Source organism: Amblyomma americanum, chromosome 1 (genome assembly GCF_052857255.1).
Source record: "Amblyomma americanum isolate KBUSLIRL-KWMA chromosome 1, ASM5285725v1, whole genome shotgun sequence".
Taxonomy (NCBI): domain Eukaryota; kingdom Metazoa; phylum Arthropoda; class Arachnida; order Ixodida; family Ixodidae; genus Amblyomma; species Amblyomma americanum.
The window spans coordinates 189,150,981-189,175,192 of record NC_135497.1 but is presented as its reverse complement, the minus strand read 5'-3'; the positions used below and the strand labels follow the sequence as shown (position 1 = coordinate 189,175,192).

Genomic DNA, 24,212 nt, shown 5'->3' with positions numbered 1-24,212 from the left:
TAGAAGCCCCATATCCTAACAAGTGGTGGCAGCAGTGGGATAGAAGCCCCATATCCTAACAACTGGTGACAGCGGTGGGATAGAAGCCCCATATCCTAACAAGTGGTGGCAGCGGTGGGATAGAAGCCCCGTATCCTAACAAGTGGTGGCAGCGGTGGGATAGAAGCCCCATATCCTAACAAGTGGTGGCAGCGGTGGGATAGAAGCCCCATATCCTAACAACTGGTGGCAGCGGTGGGATAGAAACCCATATCCTAACAAGTGTTGGCAGCAGTGGGATAGAAGCCCCATATCCTAACAACTGGTGGCAGCGGTGGGATAGAAGCCCCATATCCTAAGAAGTGGTGGCAGCGGTGGGATAGAAGCCCCACATCCTAACAACTGGTGGTAGCGGTGGGATAGAAGCTCCATATCCTAACAACTGGTGGCAGCGGTGGGATAGAAGCCCATATCCTAAGAACTGGTGGCAGCGGTGGGATAGAAGCCCATATCCTAACAACTGGTGGCAGAGGCGGGATAGAAGCCCATATCCTGACAACTGGTGGTAGCGGTGGGATAGAAGCTCCATATCCTAACAACTGGTGGCAGCGGTGGGATAGAAGCCCATATCCTAACAACTGGTGGCAGAGGCGGGATAGAAACCCATATCCTGACAACAGGTGGCAGCGGTGGGATAGAAGCTCCATATCCTAACAACTGGTGGCAGCGGTATGATAGAATCCCCACATCCAACAAGGCCTACGAGAGGAAGATGAGGGAGCCACCGGCAGACCTGGTGGCTTATGTAGACGCGGCGTGCGGACAGCCCGGGGCGGCCGTATCCGCGGTGGTCGACGGGGCAGGAATACCAACGGTAGCGGCTTCGAGCCGCACGAGAGATGCCAACGCGGCGGAAGAGTTGGCGATAGCGCTCGCTTGCGTCGGTACCAAGGCCACGACGATTTTAAGTGACAGCAAAAATGCAGTGAGGGACTTTGGGAAAGGAAGAATCTCGGAAGAGGCCAAACGCGTCCTCGAGGCGAGGCCGATAGAACGTAACATAGAGATAATATGGATTCCAGCTCAAGAGTCTATTGCAGGAAACGAGGCTGCACACGAGTTTGCCCGAGCTCTATATCACCGGGCGGCCGTAGACCAGCCCTCTCGCATAGACATGAATGATAGCTTGATTTCATACCACGAGATCACGAAACATTATAAGCTGATCAGGAAGATCTATCCGCCCCCTTACCGTTCTCTTGGAAACGAGGAATCAATTGCGTGGAGAAAATTACAAGGGGGAAATCGATAAGCCCCTTCTGGGTATACATAACAATCTCTAAAGAGTAGAAAGAGCAATATTGCATAACGTGCGGGGAAAGGACCACTCTCGACCACGTAGTATGGGAATGTGCTGGCAGCCCGGGCACCGAGAAAAATATAGAAGGTAGAGAAGCCTGGGAGACCTTGCTGCGGAGCGAGGACCCCGCTCAACAGCACCAAGCCATCCGCCTGGCGGCTGAGGCCGTGAAGCGACAATGTATCTCCCCAGAACTTAGTTTGCGGGGCTCCTGAGTAGGGCTCCTTAGGCCTGCGTGCCGGGGGGTCCATGAAGGAGTTTTATTTCGGTAGAAATAAAAGTTTTGATGACGATGATGATGACTAACTAGCACACGCCTGTATATTATCTTAGTCTAGCGATACAGTGGAGCTACGCCACGGCGAAGTGCGAAGCTCGGCGCAGCGACCACCTGTTTCTCGGCGCTGTTCCGGTTGCTGGGTCCGCCGTTGCTAACCACCTGCTATTCTGCTCGAGGCTCCTGCAACACGCAGCGAAAATTTGGGTGGGACTAGCGTATAGTTCAGCTTTCGCTAAAAAAAAGTATTAATTGCTCTCGCGAAACCTTTCGGGTTACACCGCAGTGCAGTGCGAAAGCCGACCCCGGGTCGTCTCGAAGAAAACTCGACGCGCTACACTGCTGTTGGCACGGAATCATTTACAACATGCCCAGTGCCTACAGAGAGGCTTGGCAAGCAGTGAATATCCTCCCCAAAAGCGAACATTAAAGGGGCTGTGAAAGTGGGTCTTAACAAAAATGCGATGTGCCTTGGATGCTAAGGGACGCCGCTTCACAAATATCCTCCAGCAAGAAATTTTTAGATGCGTTTTGTGGAAGCTGAGTTAGCAGAAGTCAAAAGTTGAATTTCCGCGTCTTCGTGCCTTTCCCTCTCCTCTCGTAACTTTCACGCTGAAATGTCGGCGCTCTTCCGCCGGCCCCTCGTACTCGCACCCTCCGCCGGCTGCCGACGCGCGCGAACAGATGCTAGCATCACGTAACAGATGCATCACGTAACGATAACGGACGCTGACGTAAGAAGCGCGGATTCGGGCGAAAGCCCAGCCCCGCAGGTCGCCTTTAGGCGTGGAAGCGGGAGTTTTAAAAATTGTAAATTATCGGCTCGCTTTTGAGGCCTTGTACGCGGCATGAACGCTCCTTGGCCTGTACTCTACATAATGCGAGCATTTTATACACAACCTCAAACACTTTTTTCAGGGACTTTTAAGTTACAGATGGTTATCAGTCGATATTCCTGGCTGGGCAGAGCAGTCATCTCTGTCGAAACGAAGATCAGACGAATGGACGTCATATTTTCAAACAAAGCTCTCGCTTGCATGAACACGCGAAGTGTCGTGGCTGCGGAATCGCGAGAACCCCACCGTTGCTGAGCAGGGTTGGCGTGAGACGAGGAAGTCCCCCTTAGATGCCATGCTCGCTGTGATCACTCCGCGTTGACAGCTTTTCGCAGAAACTAAAAAAAAAGATATTCCCTCATACGGCTGACGAGAAAAGGAGAATTTAAAACTGAAGTACGGTTCTTTTGCGACGCACTGAATAGGGTCACTTCTGCACAAGTGGCCCGGATCACGCAGAATATGGTCCATTCAGCGCAATCGTTCAAATTGAACGATTTGAGTAGGCCCGGTAAGGAAAGGGTTAATGGAAAAACAACTAATATTTTCCGGAAGCCATGCTCGCTTTCGTGAGCAAGTTCTTGCTTGCTGTGATATTATAATGTTTTGCACTGCACCCGTAGGAAGGTGATCCCAATGTTTAGAAAACTATAGTGGCGCGCTGTTCTACTCCTTCTTGTCGATACCATCAGCGTTTCAAAAAACACCAAAATCACCAACAGAAATACTAGTTGAACGCACCATTGGTGCTATCAAGCGGTGGCTAAGTGATTTAAGGCGCCAGTTAGCCGTGCTACTAGCTCCGCAACGTTGTAGGTTTGAATCAAGCTGGAAATAAGGCACTCTTCTGGCATATGAAAGCGTTTCGGATGGAAATTCGCTTTGGTTTTGAATTAACTTTCTTCGTCGAGTTCGGCTCGGTTTTGGGAAGATGTTTGACTAAAATTACCCAGAATTGGAGATAAAGGTATTTCTTGTATAAAAGTACAGGATCGGGCAGCTGGAAGCGGTGAAAAATAGTCAAAAAGCAAAGAAATCAAAACTTCGTGACACTATTGGCCGGATGTTAAGGTACTCGCCGCTTATACTGTCGGCTCTTGTGCGACGCGTTTACGCATTTACTTGCAGCTGAGGACGCATCAAAAGATCTATTCAGAGTTAGTATTGATCAACAAATTATGGCACCTAAGTTCATCAGTGAATGTACTGAAAAGGGCTGGTACCACCGCGGTTACAATGCGCATTCTACAGCACGGCTTGTTTCTAGCCACTTATTTATTGGGAAATAAACCACTTAACGGATATTCAAATGTTTGTTAAAAAAGTGCGGCTGCTTCCGCCTCAGCTCAGACATTCAATGTAAAAAAAACAATAGTTGTTTGTTTATTTTCAGTACGCCGTGCAGCGCCGAAGCATTGCAGCAGGGGAGCGTGTAAAACATCAAAGTGACGAGCAGTAAAATAAGATCACATGAAACGCATACGCTCGTATCGCAAACGGGATAAATCCTCAAGCGAACAGAAGGCTTTTGCCGACCGGAGTGTGTGCATATAGCAGTCTGCAATGTTTTTATTAGTAGACGTAGTGCTCAATTTTCGCTTTTACAAGCGGCAAACGCCAGCAATGCTTTTTACTTCTCAGATGTTTAAATCAAAAGTGGAGGCACCTTTCAGTGGAGACACAACTGAAGCGCCGAAAATTTTATTTACTTTAGCTACACGGCCATATGGTGATCGTATAAATGAGCGCTGCAACTAAGCACAAGAAGGAATATGGAAGCAACGGCGGACATCGGCAAAGCAATTTCGGCGCATCAAAAATTAAAAGGTCACTACTATCAGTGTTCGACTCCGTAACAAATTGAGAGGAACATTTTACACATCAAGCGTCCTGTATTTATAGTTGCTGTGAATTCATTCTGTGACTTAAATAATTTTGATATTGCCACACTGTTGGCCATTTACTGTGCCGCCATGCGGTGCGACAGCATTCGCCTGTCTTCCTTGTCGTCCCCTGCCGTGCTAGTCCTAGTGTGCCCTTCTGCCCTTCAAAAGCTTAGTGAGACTTTGGTGGAGCTACTGGGTACTTTCTGATGTACGAAGAGCTCCCGGGAGCCTCCCACACCCAGCTAAATCCCGTAGACACGACACCTGCCCATCAGGCAAGCAGCCACCTGCGACGCTTGTTTCCCGAATTGCGACCTCCCACGACACCACCCCGCACCATGACGACCACGGCGGCAAGCCAGACCATCAAGAACTCCGTCAGTTTCCCACCGCTGCTTCTCCATGCGCCTCGCACGCCCGTGTGATTTCATGGCGACAGGATTGAAGACGGGGAGGATTGGTTGGACAGCTACGACTGGGTCGCTGCGTTTAACCAGTGGGACAAGGACAGAAAGCTACGGAGTTTTTATTTTGCCTTCGAAGACGCCGTCAAGACGTTCTATGAAATCCACGAGTCCGCAATAACCATCTGGCCAGAGTTCCAAGAGCAGTCGGTCGACACCTTCGGTAGCAATGAATGGAAGGAGTGACCTCAACTTACCCTGCACTCCCGTGCGCAGCGGCTGAATTCTCGAGAGTGTCGCCATGCTCGAAGAATACATGACGCGGCTCTTCAATCGCGCAGATTCTTCCATGTCTGAAGCGAAAAAGGAGCGTCACCTTATGCAAGGAGTCAAAGAGCAGCTTTCCGTCGGACTTTTGCGCAACCCTCCTAGCACTGTGATCGATTTTGCTCGTAAGTTGAAAAGCATGGAGCGCTCCCTGAAGCAGAGGTTCACGCATTACGGCCGTCCGGCGCATATAACTGCTTTGGACGCCCACATGCTGTTTTCGGCACTGAGAGTGAGGCCCTCTGGGAAATTGTCAGGAGCATTGCGCACAACGAGGTACCCAAGCTTCGCTCGGTCGAGCAACTCCCGGGTGTCGGAGCCATCTCGTATGTCGTTCGTGACGAAGTAGTACGTCGAGCAGTGCAGGCATGCCATCTCCCCTGCCGCCGCCTGCGCCTTATGTCATGAGGTACTGCGAAACCTACGCAGCTGTGCACCAGTACCACGGGCATTTTACTGCCCTGCTTCTCCCGCACCGTACCAGAGATCCCCCACTTCGCCTGCTCCCCCTGACGCACGACCACCCGTCAGGAAAGCACACGTGTGGCGCACGTCGAACAACCGGACCCTGTGCTTCCATTGCGCTGAAGCTGGCCACATAGTGGGCCACTGCCTGTATCGTCGAATGGGCATGCGAGGGTTTTCACCAGACGCACCCCAGCCACGCTATGGTGAACGACTCACTGATAAGGACCTGTACCTGACCGCCAGCGTCCCCCCCGGCCTGCGCCGTCGCCACAACGCTACAGTTCAGGTCGCCGTTGCCCCGTCGGTTCTCGTCCCCAGGTCACCTGTCGTCCCTCCCGCAGTGCTGTAGTCCGCGCCGGGATAACTGAGGACGGCTTCCGCTGGTTGAAGGGCCGCCGTCTCTCCGCATATCGAACATACCCCGATCGCCGACTTGACCCTTCAACCCTGCCTTCCACCCTACTCTCCGACCCCCTTCCGACGCTCAGAGCAGCCTTTGCTCGGCGCCCCATTTCCACGAACACCGCGACTCTAAAGTTTGACTCCTTTCACGACACACGTTATAAAAAGTTCGCTCGTTTGAGCCGAAATCCCAGCCGTCGCTGACAACCACCATGTAACTGCCCTCATAGATACCGGCGCCGATTTCTCCGCTGTGAGTTGTGGTCTTGCTACTATCTCAAGAAAAGTCCTGACACTCCGGCACGGAACACAAATACGGACAGCAGGCAGCCATGTGGTGATGCTGTTCGGCGTCTGCACCGCTAGGCAAGAGATTCACGGTATCATCTTCACTGGCTGCTTCAGTGCTCCAAGGAGCTGGTCCTTGGCCTCGATTTTCTTCGCGAAAATGATGCTATCAGCGCCTTCCGCCATCTAATGATGATATTCTCCAGTCCGTGCACCATAGTCGAGGGCAGTGACCGGGCGGCCGTGAGTAACTGTGTTCTAATAAAGCATGGATTTCGATGGAACACAACTTGCATACTTGCATTACTATCACACCTTTGTGTCTTTAAGGAAATCACTCAATCAATATGATTCACTTTTATTGTGCGCTGCCTTCACGTTCACGTGCCTCAAAATTTGTAAAGACGCCTGCAGAAAAAAAATCCCCAGCTTGTGTTTACACGACTCGCGACGAACGCCAAGGCCAATGACGACAGAGGGAAAACGATGTTCGTGGAAGTGAACTAGCAATTACTTCAGTTGATTTTGTCACTTATAAGTTGACTTAACTTCGCAGTCAAATCGCCAGTCAAGTTAAGTCGGCTAAAGAATTAAGGTATCAGCTATTTGCAGGCTTGGGCGAGCACAGTGCTGTGTTCGTCCTCGTTGGCATTGGTATTGTCGTCGACATGAACAAAAAAAAATCAAAATTCGTGCCAAATACATTCGAACCTGGCTCTAACGAAATGGATTACGACGAAATATTGTATTCCAGATCAATGAATATTCCTCTTGAAAGCTCCCGGAGAAGCCTATGTATATGATATCTTGCTTTTACGAAAGGAAATTTCCTACAAAAGGATATAATGAACACTAAGCGAACCCCTTCGGCCATTTAGCGCTGAGAGTGTACATTGATTTGCTTCCGTGCTCACCATTTCTGTACACATTCGACGCGGCAAACTGAAATTACAGCACACATCCTCCTCTGCCCAGCAGTGCACAAAAAGCGCGGAAAAATGAGGGGCATACTTAAGCTTCGCCTATAAGGGTACGAAGCGTCAGCGGTTCCTCTTGCCCACCCAGACACGGACACCTGTTTCCTCTTTCACAACAACAATAATTATGTCAAAGACCACGCGACATACACATGCAAGCCGTACCAAGGTGCCTCCATGGCTTAGCGGTGGCGTGTCCGACTCGCAACCCGAGGGCAGGGGACCGACGCGCCTCTTGTGTGGCTGGCGCCATCTATGGGAGCCTCTTGTAACATACCGTTTTGACCAGTCCGGATTTTTCCCTCGCACCGATGGTAGTGTGTACTAGAAGTTTCTAGTACACTCTACCGATGGCAACACCGAGACCGGTTTTTCAGAGACACGGGGCCTTTACGGTTTCGTGTACATCTTTCCCCGCTCTAGCGGGGCGAACGTGGCGTGTTTCTTCGAATTATTGGTCAGCTTCGGCAGCACAGAATTCCGACGCTGTTGCCGCGACCTTCGCCAAAACTCGGGTACGCAGCTCGCTGAACGTTCTCGGGCAGACTAGTACGGTACATGTAGCTCGCGGCGCTATGCAGCAGGACGTGCTAATGATTACGCTACTTCCTACCAACATTTTTTTTTAATGCTATGCTGCGCCTCGACGGTAGCCAAGGTCATCGGAGTTCTCCCATTCTGCTACCTCCTCGCTGCACACGGTTCGCTGCGAGAGCGCTGTACTTCGCAGGAGCCATGTTCATTATAACTTCCGTTGTTACGGCTTGTGCGGCTTGGTTCGGCCGTTTGGCAGCGCGTTTCGTGCACCCCAAGATAGTAACAACTGTGGAAAACGAAGACGCGAGAGTTTCTGGTGGCCAGAAGGCGGCTATATAGCGACTGCATCGGGTGCTACGAAATGTCACGTAGAGAAGGACCTTGTTGTAATTCAGAGCACGTTGTCCACAAGCCACGGCAACAAAGAAGCTTTAACTAACGCCGTCGCTGGTGATGTGAAAGGGGCTAGAAAGAAGCTCGGTTCCCCTGTCTTCGAAGCATTTGAGAGTCCTTCGGTCTGGTGTGCCCCATCTCCATAAGGCACGACAGTCATCCAATGCTCATGCGTCGTGCGGGGAAGCCAACCAAAACTGATACTTGATCGTGTCGAAATCGCCGCCGCTTGCCCTCTTTCACAGCAGCTCGTATCGGCTTCACCACCTGTAAAGTGGGGCTAAATACTCCGAATAGATCTCTCCTTGCCAACTACAATACCATTTTCTTCAAATTTCAATTTCTAGGAGGGCCTCCTATTGCTGTAACAAGCAACGGCATGCCCAAGAAATTCTGGCGAAAAGCATATTTGAATGAAAAAGAGTTTATGAACACTATTTTTTTTATGCAGGGTGTTTCACGTAACTTGAACCAAGGATTAAAAAAAGTGGCGCACCGGAGCATTTTAAAAATTCCGCTTAGTTAGCTAATTAGCTTAGTTTAATTAGGCAAAAAATTATTTTTACTTTAGGGTCACGTGGTTTCGTTAGGTTGTAGAGGGGGAACGAAACAACGGATCCAGTTTTTGGTATCAACGTAACTTCTATGGTGACCGTAGCGGTGGCCAAGTGTTTGAGCATCCCCCTCGCATGGGGGAGGTGCGGGGTTCGATCCCCAGTGCCGCCGGGTACCCACCGGTGATACAATGGGTACAAGCTTTCCCCTGATCTGGTGCACGGCTTATTTAGGGTGAAATGCTTGGGAAGTGGTTCTTGACCCCACCTTGAGTAGTCGAAAATACCTTGTGCCATGGCGCTCTTTGGCCCTAGATGCCCTTGCGCCATAAAAATCCAAAATCAAATCCAGTATCTTCTAATTTGTCCTTTTTTTCCAGTATTTAAAGAAAGCCCGCGAAGTATGAAAAAAAAATCACGTGATTGCGCTCTTGCGCTACCGTACTGTAGCGCAGCGAAGCACCTCCTGAGCGAACGAAACGTGCGCGCTCCCCGCCTCGAAGTGAGCGGTCGACGCCGCTCGCAGCATAGTACTGAAAGTGAGTCACCACATTCTTGCTGAACTTTAGAAAGCGCGCGCTGTGATCTGAGATAATGATAGCCAGGCCATCGACAGCCAATGCAAACGGAGCTGCCATTAGGCCCCCGCATAAACAAAACAAAAAAGGAAGGAAAAGCAGTCAAGTCGCGTATTTCGATGTAGCCTCCGTTGATTTTTAATGATTATTTTGCAGCCCGCCGAACTGGGTGACGACCGCTCACTTTAGCACGGTCAGCGCGCACGTTTCGTTCATTCGAAACACGGTTGGGAGCGCTGGGATATGGAAGCGCATGAGCGCAGTCACGTTTTTTTTTTTTTAATGAGTAAGCATTGTACGGCTATGTTTGCGGTTTCGTGTCATAAGGGGCTTGTCCGCACGATTACGGCCGAACTAATGGGTTTATGCGAAAAAGAATCGGACCATCAAATAGAGCATAAATAATATCGTACGGGAAATTGTGGGGTTCAGGTGGGTTAATTAAATAATTAGAGCCAAAAAATGACCAAAATAGTGGGCGGAACCGAAGCAAAAGTGGTGCCAAATTTGAAAAACCGGAAGTGTGGCCCGAGCCAAGCGTGGCGCGAAATTTGAAAACGAAGCCTGCCGCCAAGTTTTGATAACTCAAAATGGGCAATTGATGGAAGAGGGGCGGCGAGGCGCCAACGCTTTCGCATTCCTCCAATGCGGATTACCGCAGTATTTCGCGGGCTTTCTTTAAATGTCGGAAAAAAGGAGCATGTAGGTGGCACGTTGCTACAAAAACTAGATCGGTTTTTATTACGATTAAGAGGAATTTAAAACTACCCTGTGGAGTGCCGCACGACGTGAAACAATATGACGTTGATTTCGCCCAACTCCGGTGAGCCACTTTAAAATTCTCGGTTCATGTTAGATTTAGTGTGCTTTGGTTTATGGGGGTTTAAGTTCCCAAAGTGACTCAGGCTTTGAGGAACGTGTTAGTGAAGGGCTCCGGAGATTTCGACCACCTGGGGTTCTTTAACGTTCACTGACGTCGCACAGTACACGGGCCTCTAGCTCCATTGAAATTTTACCGCGCGCGGCCGGGATCGAACCAACGTCTTCCGGGTCAGAAGCCGAGCGCCATCGCCACTGAGCCACAGCGGCGGCGCGGTTTAGGTTACGTGAAACACTTTGTATATTGGAAGGTTTCACTATAAGAATTAATATATGTCCAGATCTCCTTTCGGCAGGCTTGCATTTTTTTGCTATTAACGTTTTTGGTATTGTCAAGAGCGGTCCTCGTTGGTTTTCTATGAGAGTCTTAACAGCTCGATATGGGCGATGGGAAAATTTTGAAAGAAAGATTTTTGCCACACATCGAAGTATGGACCATTGCCTTCAATAGAGTGGGCACGGCGGGCCTGGCGAGAGCATGGCGTTACTCAAGCCCTTCTTTTACTTGGTGCAAGGATTCTTTCTCTGGCTTTCTGGAACGCCGATGCCATGCTCCTGCGCCGGTGACCCATTGTGCTTATATCAACCAGCTGTCTTCCACGTGCCAACAATACAGCTTAACAGTTGTGCGGTCGCCAACGATCCAAAGTTTTTTCAGCTTCATCACACCAACCATGGAACAGTGACGCTGCCGACCGCTCCTCACGAGGGATTCATGACGACACCGTCCGGCCGCTACTTGAAGGACTGTCTTCAACGCTTAACCTTCAGTGGGCACGGTGGGCCTGGCGAGAGCATGGCGTTACTCAAGCCCTTCTTTTACTTGGTGCAGGTTGGTTCGTTTTCTAGTTCTGTTAAAAGTGACTGCCGTTTTTTGCTTGTCCTGCTGTGTCCACAACGGTGTCTGCAGATTGCATATGAGTGCTGCCATGTTCTCGAGCTCCTTCTATGTGGGGACGTTGAATTAAACCCGGGTCCCATTTCTAACAACGGATTACTGCAAAGGGTACTTGAAGGTCAAAATTCACTGCGCGAAGAGATACTTGACCTAAAATAAAAAACAGATGGCATGATTACGGACATTCAAGCTCAGGTTTCCACTATTGAAGCCCACATTTCCTAACTTAGAGCTAAGACCCTGAAATTAGATCTTGAAAACGCGCTTCGTACATACCAAGCTTCTGTGGGAAATCAAGCTCGTAAGCTCGCAGATCTAGAAGACAGAAGTGGGCGCTCTAACCTTATCGTTTATGGCGTAACTGAAGAACCCAACGAAACTCAGTCCGATCTTAAGCGCAAAGTCATCACAGAAACCTTTGAGGAAAAACTTGGCGTAACATGTGTGTCAATTGGTCGCATTCACAGGCTGGGAAAGGGGACGTCAGCAAGACCAGTTATCGTCTTTTTCCAAGATTTCAATGAAAAAGAATCTCTCTTCAAAAATTGCACCAAACTTAAAGGCTTTAATATTTCTATCCAGAACGATTACTCGCAAGCTACTTTAAAAAAGACGGACGATGTTGTGGTAGAGTGAAAAATCCGAGAAATTGCAAGGCCGGAAAGTGTTTTTTGTTAATGACAAATTGCACGTCGACACCGATGTATTTATCTGGGACGAGACAAAACAAGAACGGCAGATAATTTCAAAACACCCCCTTGCACCTTCCACATGACCCATTCGGGATAAGCAGGTTAGGCTTCTGAACATAAACGCCAGGAGTGTTCTAAGTAAGACTATCCAACCTGAAGGAGTCCTTTTATCCTATAACCCACACATCACCGTCATTACTGAAACTTGGTTGAACAGTGCAGTCAGCAACGCTGATCTTGTTCCCCCAGCGTTCAAAATTTATTGTAAAGACAGGCCCACCAGGGGCGGTGGAGTAGTTGTAGTAATGAAATCAGGCCTAGAAACCGTTCTTCTTCCTTACCTAGATGACGTAGAATGTTTATGCTTAAATGTGAAACTATTAGTGCATGTCCTCTTATTGTATGCAGTATATAGACCACCAGAGTCGACGCCTGATCTTCCAATAAAACTAAGTTATCATATGGCGCTTTATAGCAAATATAAGATGGTAGTGGTTGGGGACTTCAGCTTTCCATGCATTGACTGGGACCGTTTGCTTTACAATGCCGACTCTGCAATTGATTCAAATACTATGTTTGATATCATGTTTGAGAATAATCTCGTTCAAATTGTCAGTAAGCCTACACGTGTAGGCAATTCATCTAGTTCCATTCTTGATTTAGTTTTTCCTCATCGTGCTTTTGATGATTATGAAGTGTTTGTGGATTCCGGCTAATACGATCATAAAATGGTATCTGTTTGCCTATCACTTGCTCCCAAATCTGTAAAAAATGATCCAGTGGTTAAAACAGTGAAAGATTTTGAGCATGCTGACGATGATTCCATTTTAGATTACTTAGATACTCAGTTTGCTGACTTCTCTGATTATGATGCTGCTGTTCTTTGGAACAAATTTAAGAATTTATGCCAATTTTGTTTGAGTAATTTTATACCTGACAAAATAAAAAAAACGGCCAAACTTACGCCATGGATGAACCGACATATAATACGTTTAAAACGGAAGGCCAAACGCCTACGCAAGAAAAGAACAGCATCACACGCTTTCTGCGAATCTCGCGCAGCTCTTTCCGACGCCATTATACGTGCAAAGTCTTTTTATTTTAACACCACTATCCCGAACTCCATTTCTGAGGGTTCTCAAGGCTTCTGGAACTTTATGAAGGAAAGCAAAAGGCATGTGCAACAAATATCTCATAACGGTGTAGTAATCACTAATCCCAAGATTATTGCAGAACACTTTAATCAATATTTACAGTGTTTTCTCCACGCCCGCTGAACCTTCATTTTTTTTTTATTTGTTGCTTAGACGTTTGCCTAAGAAGGGGCTGAGGCTAAAGGCACAATGTTGCCTGACAGGGCCTCAGCCCCCTACTACATGACAAACAACCATACAAATTACAAATTATAACAGTCCGGCGGGCCGGTAAAAAAAAAGTAGGCCAGATGTAAGCGTTATACAGAGGAAAATACATACGGAAAAAAAAAGACAGAAGCGCGTGACAAAAATTTGCATAATAAATGTACGATGAGTATATAAATAAGAAACAAGGACCAAGACATACATGAAACACTACATCAAATAACAAAGTTCTACTTAAGGCTTGTTCTAGCCTACTGAAAAACAAGACATTATGTACATATAAACACAAAAAAAGAGTACAGAGAGGCGAACACAGAATCAGTAAAAAAAAAGAAAAATAGACCACAACTTGCTCGCATAAGAAATTTTAGCGATTGCTATAGGTGACATCGCTGCAGAGAAGAGCTCCCTTACATTCGTTTTTGAAAGTGGAGAAGGGTTTACTGTAATTAATATTTATATCTCTTCTATTGAGAATTCTGATAACTTGAAAAGAAAGTGCTTGACGACCATAATTTGTCCTTATCCTCGGCATCTCTATTTTCGGGTCTCTGATAGCGTACAAGTTTATTCTGTCTGTGGATGTGACATACAAGCGATTTTTATGTATCCATTGTAGCAACTTAAAGTAGTATACCTTGTCTGCCCTCAGCATATTGTACTTTAAAAAAAGTGGATGCGTTCTTAGTTCCCTATTTTCGCCATGATAATTTTCGCATATGCGTAACACTTTCTTCTGTAAAGTAATTAATTTTTTGTAATTAGTTTCAGTTGTCGTACCCCAGACTAAAATACCATAACTAATTCTAGAATAGAATAGAGAATAATATAATGTCTGCTTCATCCAAGATGGAATCAAGTGCTGGATTCTGTAAAGACAACCAATGATCCGTGATAAATCAGACTTAAGGCAACTAACATGGGCGTTCCAGGACAGATCACTGCTGAACCATACACCCAAGAATTTTTGCTCAGTGACCTCCTCCAATAGGCTACCTTCATATCTGATGCTAATAGGGTTCTGATCCCTAACGCTTGTCGGTTTAAAAATTACGTATTTAGATTTTGTTGTGTTTAGAGTAATGCGATTGGCTTGTAGCCACCTGGAAAGTTTTAATAAGTAATCATTGACAGATTTTTCAAGGCATGTTTTTGTTGTTCCTGTAAAAAATATATTCGTGTCGTCAGCATACATGATTAACTGGGGGGATCCTGGTATCATAGTTATATTATTCACATATATAAGAAAGAGTAAAGGCCCCAAAATTGATCCTTGAGGGACGCCGTGTTCTATCTTCATTTTACTCGAAGTGCGATCGTTTATGACTACATACTGTAATCTGTCTTTCAGGTACGTTTGCAACAACCTCAGCGCAACGCCCCGAATCCCGCAGATCTCTAGCTTTTTTATCAATATGTCATGTTGCACAGTATCGAACGCTTTCCGAAGATCTATAAATAGACCAAGGGTTAAGAGTTTCTTCTCTATGTTTTCAATAATTTTGTCTTTTATATGTATAAGAGCTTGTTCCGTAGACTTATTTGCTTGAAAACCATACTGTGCATCAGCTATTATTTTATGTTTCTGAAAAAAGCTGTTAAGTCTATCATTAATGACGCGCTCAAATATTTTTGAGAATACAGTTAGAACAGAGATTGGCCGGTAGTTATTCATATTTGTTGCACCGCCGCCTTTATACACGGGTACTACTTTAGCTATCTTCAGGTCATCCGGAAACTCCCCAGTAAGAAGCATTAAGTTGATTATATAGGACAACACATGACTAATATGATTTGCAACATGTTTAATTGGCAAAGCCTTTATACCGTCATCTCCAGGCGCTACGTCACTTTTCAAGCTTCCGATTATTTTGCAAATTTCAGTTGGATTGCACGGAAAAAGCGAGATAGAGCTCATTGGACTGTTTGCATGTGTATAGTAGGACATGCTAGCAAGTTGGCCTGTATATTTCCCTGTGCTAATGAACCTAAGATTCATTTCTTCAGCAAGCTGATCATCAGACAGACGTTCGCCATCGACTGTGATATCTGTTACACAATGGCTTGAGCGCCTTTTGTTCATTAGGTCGTTAACCATCTCCCATAACCTTTTATAGTCGTTGCGAGAACGAAGAATTTGAGCCTGAAAGTACTCGATCTTTGCTTTTTTCAGGTCTGAGATCAATTTGTTTCTGTAGGATTTAAATTCTTTCAGTAACTGCAGATCACGACATTTAAGAAAAGCATGAAACTTCTTGTTTTTTTTTCTCTTATTCGTTTAAACAAGTCAACAGTCAGCCAGGGTTTCCGCATTCTTTTTCGTTTTGTTTTATGCTCGCGCAAGGGAAAAGCTTCATCGTAGCACTGTAGCAGCCTACTCAGGAACATTTTGTAGGCGACTGTAGCATTAGTTTCATTGTAAACGTCGTCCCAGCTTTCTTTCTTGATTAGGCTGCAAAAATGTCGCAGGCTTTGGTCATTAATTGTGCGATACCAGGTACTTTCTTTGCTACTTTTATATTTACCAGTCACAGGGGGTCCCAAGCAGAATACAGGAAGGTGATCACTGAGGTCGCATATCATGACACCAGCAGAAATATCCTCACAACTCATGTTGGTAACACAGATATCCAGGGACGTTGCGGTATCAATAGTCACCCTTGTAGGTATTGTCACAACATTAGTGCAAGCGTACAGGTGCATAATGTCGCGGAATTCGTTTGCATTCGTGCTGTCCGATATTGTATCAATATTCACATCTCCGAGAATAACAAACGACTTTGTAATGGCTCCAACATAACTCAGTGCACTTTCTAAATAGTCACAAAAATCGGACATGATACCAGATGGCGGTCTGTATATGGCTCCAATGGCCGTATCAGGTATTTTAACAAACAAGCTTTCTGTGTTTTGGTCACTCCTGGTCAAGTTATCTAGAACTTCATACCGCATACTTTCCTCGATATAAACAGCTACTCCACCTCCCCTTTTTTCCTCCCTGCATACGCTTTCGCACGTATAACCTGGCAAGTAAGGCGGAATGTCGTCCTTTGTTAACCAGGTTTCAGTTAAAACTATTACTTTAAATTCAATGGTCAGGGACTGCAGGAATATAGCTAGATCATCTGCTTTGTTTCTTATGCTGCGCATATTGAAATGAATACTTGTAAGCTCTCGTTCTCTTGTTTTATATGCTTTGTTGAAAGCTTCAGGGTCATAATAGCAACACTCGGCCATCTCCATTGCAAGCGTTCAGTGAGCGTTTGAAACATTCCTGTAGGATTCGCTTAGGTTCCTATTTTTTCCAGATCAGATGCACTGGCAATTCTAATGACATCTGCAGTTTCATCCCTGCGCGCATAAATTTTTCCATGGGAGGTCCACACGAACTTCCATCCCACCACTTTCTTGCGGGCAACCGCAGCACCCAAGAGCTTTTTGTTCGAGGCAGTTAAGTGCTCATTTACGTACACAGAACAGCTTTCCCCGCCGAAGTCAAGATCTTTAGTTGTTAGCCCCTTTTTGCGGAATTTCTGCAGAACCTTGTCGCGTTTAGTGCGCTGTACAAAACGAACAACAATATTTTTTTCTGTTTGCTTGAATGTTGGGACGCGGTGGCATACATCAATGTCGGAGTCAACTATTGGTTCATCTAGAAAGGCTCCAATTCTCTTGACAGCGTCGCATGGGTCGCCGGCATCTGGTACTCCTTTGATCTCAAGATTATTAGCTCTCTGGTACTGTTCCAACTCTTCTATCCTTTCACTCAGCCGTTTATTTTCTGCTGTCAGCTCATCGTTCTTCTTCGTCAGTACCTGAACTTCTTTTCGCAGCTCCCCTTCACATTTCCGGGATGTCACTGATTTGATTGCGCATGAAGGAGTGCTGAACGTGCTGCTCAGACTTAAAGTTAAATCTTCACCGGGACCTGATGGTATACCATGCGCATTCCTTCGCCGTTTCGCTGAAAGACTGAGCAAATTTCACGTTATATTTCAAGCTTCAATTAGAACTGCGTCCATACCTGATGATTGGAAGACTGCGCGTGTGGTGCGCGTCCTGAAGCAGGGTGACCCACTTTCTTTATCCAACTACCGCCTCATATCTATATTATGCTCTTCTTGCAAGTTCATGGAGCACATCGTGGCTAACCTCATTTCAAAGTTTCTTCAAGAAAAGAACATTCTGTCGTAACACCAGCATGGCTTTAGGAAAGGATTTTCTACGATTACTCAGTTAGTCACCATATTTCCCTTTCTTGCTTCCGTCGTGGTAGGGCCGGCCAGGTAGATTAAATTTTCTTGGATTTCAGCAAAGCTTTTGACCTACTACCCCATGATAAATTAATTGAGGAACTTCAACTGATAGAACTGACAGATTTTATTATTGCTTGGGTATCAATGTATTTCACAAAACGCAAAGAGTACGTAACTATTAACGGAGATGATTCTGGTGCTCTTCCAGCCACATCTGGTGTCCCTTAGGGCAGTGTGCTTGGGCCGCTGCTGTTTTTGTTATATTGCAACGACATTGTAGATGTGGTTCATGAACCTGGACAGGTTCGCATGTATGCTGATGACTCTATTATTTTCAATGAGATACGGTTAGCTGATGATCAGGCAGTACTAAACACGTCCCTTAATAATATCCTCGCATGGTGTAATCGATGGGGCACGAAACTTAACTTTGAAAAGACTGTCCTACTACGTGTTACAAGAAAACTTAATCCATTTATGTGCTCTTTTTTTCTGTGTTCCGGAGAAATTACTCAAGTAAACGAATATAAATATTTCGGTGTTACATTAACAAACAACCTAAGCTGGAACACTCATATTTCTAACACTTGCTCGTCTGCCTTACGCAAACTTTGTTGCGCCATAAAGTAAAAGATACACCACTTCATGTTAGGATACTGGCATACGAAACCTTTATAAAGACTAAATTGGAATATGCGTGCATTGTAAGGGATCAGTATACTGTCACTAACGTAAAAGCACTTGAGCGGATCCAAAGGAAACCTGTGCGATTCATGTTTACCCAATACAATCGAACTGCTTCCGTCTCTGCATTAATGCAGTCGAATTTAATACCAACCCTCAAGTCCCGGCGCAAGTTTATTCGGTTGAAATTCTTATTTTTGTTATTTAACCGTAAACTTGGAATAAATTCTTCACCGTATCTTATACTACAGAACATCAGACGAACTCGACACTCCCACCCCCTTTCTCTGACCCCATACTTTGCAAAGGCTAACTTATTTCAGCACTATTTCTTTCCGCAAACCATAAGTGATTGGAACAGCTTACCAGCTTCGTGTGTACGGTCTCTTGACCTGATAAGTGAATATTGCTAGTTTTCTTTTCTGCTTGTTTTGTTAGCTTGTTTTTTTTTTTGCCTTTTCATGTCATTTCCCGCTGCTCGTGTTCTCTTTGCATTTTGGTATTTTTGCTGAATTTGTGATCTGTTTCTGTAATACACTCCTGCTTGGGCCTCACGGCCTGCAGTATGTCATAAATAAAATAAATAAAAATAAATATTTCCATAAAAGCACCTTACAATTTTCTAATATTCAAAATTTTTGTCCGAGAATGTTGGTAATGGCTGAATGAAGAAACAGTGACACTGACGCAGAAATCGCTTAGCCTCTTCAACCTCGTTATAAGTGAGGATTGGACTTTTCGGTTTTATTTTTTGAAAACTCGGCGGTCTTCTTTCGACGTTTATTTGAGAAACCAAGGTTTGGCTTTTTTCGGCGAATATATTTTTGATGAGCGAGTTATTGAATTTTTTCGGTGGTTTAATGGCGCAGTGCTGTAGGGTAAAATTTCACTTAGTGTCTCCCGTTCGTCTTTATCAGCATAAGTTGGTCATTTTCAAGTAATTATCGTGCAAATGATATTACTTACTGTGCTCATAGAAGGAATTGCTATCGCCATTAAAAAAGTAGCGTAAGTAAATATAATAACCGGCATAAAAAAAATCGCAAGTGGAAATTTCACTTCTGAGAGCTTGGTTGACAAGTTATCTTTGAGGTGTCGCGCTGGGTTAAACGAGAGGGCGGGTCATCCCGTGGTGTGCTTGTTGACGGCGTGCAGCGATGCAACTTGCGTTCAGTAGTCGCGGTAGCCGCAAGGTAGTACTATTTCGTGACGCCCATGCACGGTTCCGTGTCAGTGTACTTAAGTGCAATTGATAACCCTACCTAACCAACTAACTGCCCTAAGCTTGTTATGATAGTGAACAAACGGTGCTTAGCTAGGAGGCGCGAGGAGGTGGTGCTTCCCGGTCTGAAGAGGCGTGTAATCAAGCGGAGCAAAGCCTCAAATTGGACAACTTCGCTGCTCATCAAACATCATCGCCGTCGCATCACGTCCCTGGCCTCGCTACTTAGCTGATTCAGAACTTCGACTGTGTGTAAATAATACTTAATAGCAAGCAAGCTGTACCTTGTATGCCAGGAATAGTGATATTTTTCGGTTAAAACCCAATTTCGAAAGCTGAATTCGGCATACTTTTATCAGATTTTTTTTTCATTTGACACCGAAAAGTGCAATGCCTAGTTACAGTTTTTCTTTTTTGCCTCAGACGTGATCACAACTCCCCTGCTCAGTCGGAACGTTGACGCCCCCTGGGGCTTGCGCTACCAGTTGACCTAAGTTGATCCACAGTGCAGCGCCAGCAAAGCCTTGGATATATACGACAGATGTCATCGGCGCGCTCCGGCGGACTGCTTTCGTGTGCTGCAAGCGGCTGCGGGGTCAATTATTGCTCCCGTAGGGGTGGCAGAAACATTGTTGTGTGGGGTCCTCGTATCAGACACGACAAACATATGTAGTGCTGATAAATAAGCGGGCAGGTGGAATGCACTGGTGGCGCAGAGGCCACTGTGATCACGCTTTGTAGCAGAGATCGGCCGGGCAATAACAATGGCGTCGGTTTGTCCACGAGAAGCCGGGCGGCCGCTCTGGCAACGAGTTATAGGTGTCGTAATAGTGCGCAGATGCGGGGCTGTTGCAGAGCTTTCAATCGCGTCGGCGGTGCCCACACGTGAGATGCTACGAAGCGAAGCGCGTATTGCTCCAGGTCCACTGAACATGGCGGCCTATGACGCCGTTTACAGACGACCGCAGGACTGTTTTAGAGTGTATATATGTTTCTAGAATAGTTGCATTGACCATTTGATAGCTAACCACTACTATTTACTTCAGAACATGTTTTCGGAGGAGCAGATTGTGGAATGGTGTAATTTTTTTTATTGCAAATTCGAAATTTCGCTGATGGGTTCTAAGACAGCAGGAAATGATTAACGCTCTCCTTGCTTTTAGGCTGACTACATTAAAGAACGAGTTAGCGATAAGAAGGAAAATAAAGGAATTCAGGATATCGCAGCAGAACAGATATTCAGCCTTAACTGAGGAAGACGATCTTAATGTCCATACAATGAACGATAACCTGACAGCCATCATTACGGAGTGCGCAGTAGAAGTAGGCAGGCGGCAGGACGGCTCGACAGGATACCGGCAAGCTATCACAGGAGACGAAAGATCTGATTAAGAAACGCCAAGGCATGAGGGCGTCTAACCCTACAGACACAATAGAACTAGCAGAACTATCGAAGTGGATAAATAAGCGCAAGGTAGCCGACATAAGGAAGTTCAACATGGAGAGGATCCAGCATCCTTTAAAGAACGGAGGTAGCCTGAAAGCGGTGAAGAAGAAACTAGCCATTGGTAAAAACCAGATGTATTCGTTAAGAGACAAGGAGGGCAATGTCATTAGCAATATGGATAAGATAGTTCATGTAGCCGAAGAGTTCTACACAAATCTATACAGTACTGAATGCAATCAGACCGTTAATGAGAGAGACAGTAGCGCTCAGCAATGTGCCATCCCGCCAGTAACGAAAAAGGAAGTAAAGAAAGCCTTAGGAGAAATGCAAAGGGGAAAAGCAGCTGGTGAAGATCAGGTAACAACAGATCTCTTGAAGGACGGATGGGAAATTGTGCTGTATACGCAATGCCTTATGACCTCGGCCGTACCAGAAGCTTAGAAGAACGCAAATATTGTCTTAATTTATAAGAAAAGAGACGCCAAGGACTTGAAAAATTACAGAGCGATCAGCTTATTGTCCGTTGCCTACAAGGTATTTACTAAGGTAATCGCTAATAGAGTCAGAGAAACCTTAGACTTTAATCAACCAAATGATCAGGCAGGCTTTCTTGAAAGGTATTCAACAATATATCATATTCACACTATCAATCAGGTGATAGAGAAATGCGCTGAATATAACCAACCCCTATATATAGCCTTAATTGATTACGAGAATGCATTCGACTCTGTGGAAACCTCCTCTGTCATACAGGCATTGCGGAATCAGGGTGTAGAAGAGCCTTATGTCAAAATACTAGAAGGTATATATATATATATATATATATATATATATATATATATATATATATATATATATATATATATATATATATATATATATATATATATATATATATATATATATATATATATATATATATATATATATATATATAGCAACTGCACAGCTACCGTAGTCCTCCATAAAGTCGGCAATAAAATTCCAATAAGGAATGGCGTCAGGCAAGGAGATTCGATCTCGCCAATGCGATTCACCGCCTGTTTACACGAGGTATTCAGAGGCCTGAATTGGGAACAGTTGGGGATATGAGTTAAATAAGCTGCGATTCGCTGATGACATTGCCTTGCTGAGTCACTCAGGAGATGAACTGCAGTGTATGATCAATGAGTTAGACAGGCAGAGCAGAACGCTGGGTCTAAAAATTAACATGCAGAAAACCAAAGTAATGTTCAACAGTTTAGCAAGAGAACAGCAGTTCACAATTGGAAGCGAGGTGCTGGAAGTGGTAAAAGAATACGTCTACTTAGGGCAGGTAGTGACAGCTGATCCGGATCATGAGAGGGAAATAACTAGAAGGATAAGAATGGGGTGGAGCGCTTATGGCAGGTTCTCTCAGATCATGAATAGCAGTTTGCCAATATCCCTCAAGAGAAGAATATACAACAGCTGTATCTTGCCGGCACTCACCTACGGGGCAGAAACGTGGAGGCTAACAAAAAGGGTTCAGCTTAAGTTGAGGACAACGCAGCGAGCCATGGAAAGGAAAATGATAGGTGCAACGTTAAGAGACCGGAAGCGGGCAGATTCGGTGAAGGAACAAACGCGGGTTAATGACATTCTAGTAGAAATCAAGGTGAAGACATGGGCTTGGGCAGGAAATGTGATGCGAAGGCCAGACAACCGCTGGTCCCTAAGGGTAACGGAGTGGATTCCAAGAGAAGGCAAGCATAGCAGGGAGCGGCAGATGGTTGGATGGGCAATTGAGATTAAGAAGCTCGCAGGGATAGGGTGGGCGCAGCTGGCAAAAGACCGGGTTAATTGGAGAAACATGGGAGAGGCCTTTGCCCTGCAGTGGGTGTAGTCAGGCTGATGATGATGATGATGACATGAAAGAAAACAATGTGTATCTCGTCGTCGTAAGCCATCGGCCATGCCATGCTGAATATGCAGGCTCTCGACCCATCGCCGCCCCGAGCAGGTATACGGAAGAAATACACTGCAGGAAATTTGGCGCAGCGCATTCTAGGAAGCCGCATAGAGGGCAGCCGCCCCCCAGTATTGGCCAGGGTCTGCGGCTGCTGAACGTGCCCCGCCTTCACCCGCTCTCATTCTTCGAACTAGGCAGCGCGCATTGACCTACTGGCTGCTGTCGCGGCTCAAGAAGTCTCGACCAGCAGCCGTTTTTCTTAGCTGAAATGCACACGTCGGCTTCCTTCGCCGCTTTTGCTGCTCTAGGTGCTGCCGCGTTCTGGCGGTTAGTTTTTTCATTCTGGGCAGCGCGCTCAGCGTCCCTCAGTGCTTTAGCTGTTTGACGCGCCAAAGCACTCGCCCGTTCTTAATCGCTGTTACCGATGTGTTCAGCCGCAGCGGTCACTTTTTCACCTTCGTGCGGGCTAAATTCAGCGACCAATGGTGACGCAGGCAGCCCTTCCATCTCTGTGGAAGCGCTAGCACGGTGGAAGCGGCAGCATAACCGGCTTGCGATCGTTCACAAAACAGGCGTTTCGACATCACCTTTGCCTGATGCAAAGGCCAATGGTATCGTAAAGTTTTTTTTTTTCTGCTTAGTGCCATTGCAAGGGAAAATTACGGGAAGTTCAAGAAATGTTAGGCTTCCTGTTCGATTTCAGGCTCGGCCTCAGGTTCGGCTTCAGGCTCACCTTCGTGTTCGGCTTCGTGTTCAGCCTCATATGCGGCCTCAGGTTCGCCGTAGTTTCAGGACGATGTCCGTCTGAGTTAGCCGAGAATGTGAGCTAAATGCATTTCATGGTAAGCAAATTTTTGGGGCTTCATTGCGTCCTATCGCATGAAAACAGCGACCTAATGCCAAAGGCAAGAAATATGGCTGATATGGAGTGCCTGAGGCAACCATGTTTCCTCTTTGTCGATGCATCTCTAACACAACTGGAGGGAATATATGTGCTTCCTAAATTAGCGCATATTTACCGACTTCCGTCTTAACCGTCACAGTTGTTGTTCACTAATTCCTACCGATACCAAAATGAAAACAAAAGAAAAGCTAGTGCCAACTGCAAACACGGTACTTTATAAAAAAAACGGTCCTTATTCCACGAATTGAATGGGGACTAGGTGTTGCACAAGCGATGTTGTTGGGATGCCCCACTAAAACAAGAGAGTGCTCACAATGTTTCACGGCAGTACAATACGGTCATAATTATCATACGGTTGCTTGTGCTAGCAGACATAACAGCAGCAAGGCGACAAGCATGCGGTAACCGCAGAATACACTCTCTCTTTGTGCACTCTAGTGTTGCTGGCATGCTCGCGATGTGATAACGTGCTTTGCTCACCAGGCTTGCAAGAAGGATAGCTGCCATCGATCCTTCCAAAGAGGCACCGAGGTTGATGCTGCTCGTTTTCAGTGTTCTGCATCATGTAGCCGCTCATGCACCTGAACCTCACCTCCTGGCCGTGAGGCACCTCCCCGTATTGTTCAGCTTCGACCCCTTCCGGGAAAGGTCCATGGATTGTACAAGGCTCTGC

At 46.1% G+C, this 24,212-nt stretch overlaps 1 protein-coding gene across 7 annotated transcripts in view; it reads right to left on the bottom strand.

The window, feature by feature from the left end:
* Positions 1–24,212, bottom strand: part of LOC144114394 (sushi, von Willebrand factor type A, EGF and pentraxin domain-containing protein 1-like) — a 226,465-nt gene that overhangs the window by 143,754 nt on the left and 58,499 nt on the right. For all 7 annotated transcript variants that reach the window (XM_077648114.1, XM_077648119.1, XM_077648121.1 and 4 more), the window contains exon 9: positions 24,020–24,208. In XM_077648114.1, coding sequence (XP_077504240.1) covers positions 24,020–24,208 — 189 coding nt within the window. The remainder of the gene's footprint in view (positions 1–24,019; positions 24,209–24,212) is intronic.